This window comes from Poecilia formosa, unplaced genomic scaffold (genome assembly GCF_000485575.1).
Source record: "Poecilia formosa unplaced genomic scaffold, Poecilia_formosa-5.1.2 Scaffold466, whole genome shotgun sequence".
In the NCBI taxonomy this organism is placed as follows: Eukaryota; Metazoa; Chordata; class Actinopteri; order Cyprinodontiformes; family Poeciliidae; genus Poecilia; species Poecilia formosa.
In genome coordinates this window covers 351,830-357,398 of record NW_006800405.1, presented here as the reverse complement: position 1 = coordinate 357,398, position 5,569 = coordinate 351,830, and the positions used below count along the sequence as shown (strand labels likewise).

Here is a 5,569-nt window from a genome sequence, read left to right as displayed (position 1 = left end):
ACACACACACACACACCTACACACACTCACACACACCCACACACACACATATACATATACACACACACACACACACCTACACACACTCACACACACCTACACACACACATATACATATACACACACACACACACACCCCCCCCTCACCTTGTCCAGCTGGGACACCACCTCCCACAGCAGGGCGTGCAGCACCGACAGCTCGCGGCCCAGGTCGATGTAGCCCTCGAAGCCCGGCGTGTTGGACAGAGTCTCCGGGTTGGAGATCTCCGACAGGAAACGCATCATCCCGGCCCACTCGTGCTCCAGGAAGTCGTTCATGAAGGCCATGTACTCCTCCTTGTTCCCGAACCTGCTGAGGAGGCCGGCGTCAGTCTGCGGACAGACGGCCGGACCCGACCGACCGGGAAGAATCGGCTCTAGAGACTCACTTGGTGAAGTTGGCGAGGTTCTGGATGACCTTGGCGATGAGCGTGAGCGTCCTGGAGGTCCGGTCGTCGGGATACTCCTGCATCAGGTTGAAGAGCGACGGCGACATGATGGCGGGGCAGAGGAAGCGCAGGAAGAGCGAGGCGCTGATCAGACGCTTGCTGATGTCATGAGGATGGCCGCGGGCGACGCACTGCTGCTTCCACGACGCAAACACTTCCTTCAGCTCCCGGGGGAAAACGCTGCAACACAGCGGGTCGGAACCGACCGGGTCACATGAGCCCACAGAGGTGCCATTGGTTCTACTGGTTCTACAGGGTCTACTGGGTCTACAGGTTCTATTGGATCTACTGGGTCTATAGGTTCTACTGGGTCTACAGGTTCTACTGGGTCTACAGGTTCTACTGGGTCTATAGGTTCTACAGAGTCTACTGGGTCTACAGGTTCTACTGGGTCTATAGGTGCTATTGGTTCTACAGGTTCTACAGGGTCTACTGGGTCTATAGGTTCTACAGGTTCTACAGGGTCTACNTCTACAGGTTCTACTGGGTCTATAGGTGCTATTGGTTCTACAGGTTCTACAGGGTCTACTGGGTCTATAGGTTCTACAGGTTCTACAGGGTCTACAGGGTCTACTGGGTCTACAGGTTCTATTGAGTCTACAGGTTCTATTGGGTCTATAGGTTCTATTGGTTCTACTGGTTCTATTGGGTCTACTGGGTCTACAGGTTCTATTGGTTCTACTGGTTCTATTGGGTCTACTGGGTCTACTGGTTCTACAGGTTCTACAGGTTCTACTGGGTCTATAGGTTCTATTGGGTCTATAGGTTCTATTGGGTCTACTGGGTCTATAGGTTCTATTGGGTCTACTGGGTCTATAGGTTCTACAGGGTCTATTGGTTCTACAGGGTCTACAGGTTCTATTGGGTCTATAGGTTCTACAGGGTCTACTGGGTCTACAGGTTCTACAGGTTCTACTGGGTCTATTGGTTCTACAGGGTCTACTGGGTCTACAGGTTCTACTGGTTCTGGTCCAACTCAGCGCTGCAGTACCGAGTCCAATACTAAAACCAAGTCAACTGAAGGACCAGCTGGGCTGCAAATAATTATTTTAGTTAATTACTGATCAAGAATCGTCACTTTATGAAAGTTACAGAAACATTAAATTCATAAACAGGAGAAACTAAAACTGGAAAAAGTCGTTTGTTCAGTTTTAGTTTCATTATTGCTCCAGCAAATGGAGTCGCTATGACGACTAATCAATTAATATTGATTAGTCGATCATTTCAATAATCATGAGCCCTCAAGTCCTCCAGAACCTCCAGAACCTCCAGAACCTCCAGAGCCTCCAGAGCCTCCAGAGCCTCCAGAACCTGCGGGTCGGCGCCGGCTCACCAGTAGGAGTTGATGATCTTGCAGAAGGCGAGCTCGCAGCACATCTTCAGGTTGCTCTGATGCTCCGACAGGTCGCTGCCGGAACATCGGCTCGGGTCCACCTCACAGTTCTCGTCCGACTCGTACAGAGCCTTGATGAACTCCCCTGGAGAAACACAGAACCCGTCAGAACCGGCCCGATCCGGACCAGCAGAACCATCCGACCGGTTCTACGTCTGGAAGAGCGGCAAGGCTGGGATTTTACAACTTTAACGGGCCGCCCAGTGAGCCGGAACCGACCCGACCCGCTGGGGGAGTTAATATTTAATAACCACAGCTGAAAATAAACCAGGAGCGCCGAGCCGCTGCGGCAGTCGAGCCCAGCAGAACCAGACCCGAAGCGGGTCCATGTTAGTGGCAGAACCGCACAGCAGGAGGGAGGAGCCGCGTTGGGCTGGCGATCGGACCCGGCCGGACTCACCCAGGGCGTCGTGCAGGTACTTCTGTCCCACCAGCTTCAGGTACTCCTCGATGGCCTTGGTGGCCAGCGTGTTCTCCCTGAAGATCAGGACGTCGTGGTCGGCGCAGCGGTCCACCTCTGACATCACCAGGTCGGTCAGGAAGTCCTGAACAGAACATGAAGGTCACCGACCTGATGGTGACGACTGGACCTGGCCTGAGGAACCAGAACCAGAACCAGACGGGTTCTGAACATCTGGATCTAGCAGCAGAACCTGGCGTTCCTCAGGGATCGGTCCTCAGGTCATAAAAGTTCATATCAGAAATAAATCTTCAGAATTTCTCAAAATCACAAAAAAGCAAAATTAAAGACATAGTTAGTCCTTATTATTGATTCCATTTCAGCTCTAAAAGTCGATAAAAGTAGTTAAAACTTTAACATTCAGATTTTAAATGTTTTATATTTAAACTCTAAATCTTTTTAGAAGTTTTTCTGACTTGCATTGTTGGTAAATAAATATTTATGTATCAGACTTTGACTCTGCAGCTTAAAAACTCACTAAATGATTAAAGTTCAGCTTCGCACAGTAACTGTTTCATCTGGAATCAGTTTCATGTGTTCATCCCACCACAGTGATCCTCTCCAGAGGATCTGAACTGGAGCTTTAATAACAAAGTAAACTGGATCTGACCAGCAGGGGGCGCCAGACCTGCAGCCTCAGCTCGGAACAGGAAGCCCGAAGTGAAATGAAGGAAGTGATTCTTCCCACCCAGATGTTTGCCTCCATGTTTATCTGACCTGAGTGGAGCGGCGGCAGAGTGCGGTGCTGGTTCTGACCTTGGCCCGGCCCGTGCTCTGCAGGATGTGCACCAGGGCGCACGCCATCTCCTCCTTGTTGCGGACGCTGATGACGGGCTCCAGCACGGAGCACAGCATGCCGTAGTTGTTGGTGACGAACTCGGCGAACTCCTTGTACTGCTCCATGGGCAGGATGGAGATGGTCTGGAAGCGGGACTTGATCCGGATGGACGGGCCGCCGCCCTTGGCCTTGCTGGCGGTCGGCGTGCTGACCGGGTACCACTTCTCCACGAACTGCCGGCCCGTCACGCCGGCCACCGGGATGTTCACCAGGCCCACGTAGTTGTTCTTGTCCTTCTTCTTCTTCTTGTCGCCGTCGCGGTAGATGTGCACGGTGATGCTGCGCACGGCGGGCAGGCTGCAGAAGTCGAAGTGCTCGCCCCAGAACAGGCTGTCCAGCCGGGCCTTGCTGGTGGTCCGGGCGTACAGGACGTCGTCCAGGCACAGCTCGCAGAAGTACCGCTTCTTCGGCGCCAGGTCTTTGGCCTCGATGATCCACAGGCGCAGCAGGTTCTCCGCCCGCCGGCAGTTGTCCTGGAAACGAGCAAGAACCCGTTCAAACCGACAGAACCAGAACTTTACAGAAGGTTCTGCACCGGACCAGACAGGTACAACCAACCAGAACCAACCAGAACCAGGGCTGGGAGATGCAGCCAATAATTATTCTATTTCAGATCTGATTTCTAGTTATATTTTCAGAAAGTGGATTTTATTTCAATCTTCCCTCCTGGGAGAATTATTAGTTATAATAAAATCAGAATTTTAACTTTCTGATCACCTGAAATAAGACGAGATTAGCAAGTAATAATTCATCAATACGAGTTATAGAGAAAAAATCTGCCAGAGCAGCAAAACATTAAAATATTTACAGTAGAAAGTCGACCAACAATATTTGGTAAAACTTTATGAGTTCTGAGGATCTGCTTCCTTCATCAGCACAGAAATGTTTAAAGTCCTGATGGTGATGATAATAATTTAATATTCATGATAAAAGATAAAAATGTTTTTTTATCCCGACATTAAAGTTTAACTTCACAAGTTGCTCCTGTTTGATTTGGTTGTTTTTCATGTTTAATGTTTATTTTAATAATTATTCCAACATGAAAAATAAAATATTATAAATAAAACACATAATAAATATTTCATCCCAATATTACGACTTTATTCTGGTGATGAATGTTTTAACAGCCTGGCTCTAACGCCGGTCAGAGCTGCTGGTTCTGGTGGAGCCGGTACCGGGTCCAGAACCGGGCCGGGTCTCACCTTGTTGGGCTGGACGGTTCTCCTCAGGTTCTCCATCCACTTGTCTCGCTCCGAGGCCGAAGTGCAGCTGAAGCACTTGCTGCCTCCGGCGTAGGTCACCTGGGGGCGAGAGGGGAGGTGAGCGACCCGGCAGGCCGGAACCGGGCCGGAACCGGGCCGGGACCGGGCCGGGTCTCACCTCGAAGCAGAACTCCTGGCCCAGGACGCTGCTGTGCAGAGGCTTGATGAAGACGTCGTCCTCCATGCTGAGGTCCAGAGCCTCGGCGGCGCCGCTGGGGCTCAGCAAGGACTCATGGGAAACCGCCTCCTTCAGCCGGGGCAGCCCGCGGGCCCTGCAGCAGAACCGGGTCAGAACCGGGTCAGAACCAGGGAGGAAAAGGATCTTGATTGCTGAGATGGGTTCTGTTTCAGGGTCGGTCCAACAGAACCAGAACCAGTTACAGAACCTTTCCTTGTTCGGATTTCTGCAGCTGAGTTTCAGCTGGTTCTGGTCCGGTCGGAGGCGATCAGAACCACAGCCAGAACTTCATGGGTTCTGCAGATCCGACCCACATGTTCTGGTTCCGGTTCTGATCCGACAGAACCTCACACTGTGAGTAAAACCCAAGCAGCGGTTCACTGAGATGACACCAGGTTCAGTATCTTACAGCTGAACAAACCTACAACTGCTGATCACAACCAGAACCAGAACCAGAACCTGTCTGCGTCGTCGATGAGTTAATTCCCAGACAGAGCAGTGGTTCTGGTTCTGGTCGGGTTGTGAGCGGTACCTGTCGGGCTCGGCGGGCCGCAGCGACGGCAGTCTGAAGCTGGTGTTCCGGTCCAGTTTGGTCTGGCTCTTGGTTCTCTTGATGGAGCCTTTCAGACGTTTGCTGAAGAAGTTCTGAAAGAGAAGCAGAACCCGGTCAGGCCGAGGCGATGACCTCTGACCCCCAGCTGTCCCGAGTAGGGAATCTTTTCCTACCACTCAACTTTCCCCGAGTCTGCTCTGTGACGCCCAGCTGCTTCAACCAGTCAGAACCGGGTCACCTGGTTCTGCTGCTGACCGGATCAGAACCTTTCAACCTGCAGCTCATCTGTCACTACAGATGCTGAGCGCAGAAGAGCGGCCTCGTTTCCTGAGATGTTACTGTCCTCAAACGCATCGTCACACACTCACTGCCAGGCTGCTGCTACTGCCAGGCTGCT

The 5,569-nt window shown here is 51.7% G+C and overlaps 1 protein-coding gene across 11 annotated transcripts in view; it reads right to left on the bottom strand.

The window, feature by feature from the left end:
- Nucleotides 1-5,569, bottom strand: part of rasal2 (RAS protein activator like 2) — a 49,807-nt gene that overhangs the window by 8,771 nt on the left and 35,467 nt on the right. For 9 of the 11 annotated variants that reach the window (XM_007578091.2, XM_016664073.1, XM_007578087.2 and 6 more), the window contains 8 exons: nucleotides 5,152-5,264; nucleotides 4,560-4,713; nucleotides 4,382-4,480; nucleotides 3,098-3,652; nucleotides 2,282-2,426; nucleotides 1,822-1,966; nucleotides 429-668; nucleotides 148-352 (listed from right to left, as the gene is read on the bottom strand). In XM_007578091.2, coding sequence (XP_007578153.1) covers nucleotides 148-352; nucleotides 429-668; nucleotides 1,822-1,966; nucleotides 2,282-2,426; nucleotides 3,098-3,652; nucleotides 4,382-4,480; nucleotides 4,560-4,713; nucleotides 5,152-5,264 — 1,656 coding nt within the window. The remainder of the gene's footprint in view (nucleotides 1-147; nucleotides 353-428; nucleotides 669-1,821; nucleotides 1,967-2,281; nucleotides 2,427-3,097; nucleotides 3,653-4,381; nucleotides 4,481-4,559; nucleotides 4,714-5,151; nucleotides 5,265-5,569) is intronic. The other 2 variants (XM_007578090.2, XM_007578088.2) reach the window with 1 other exon arrangement.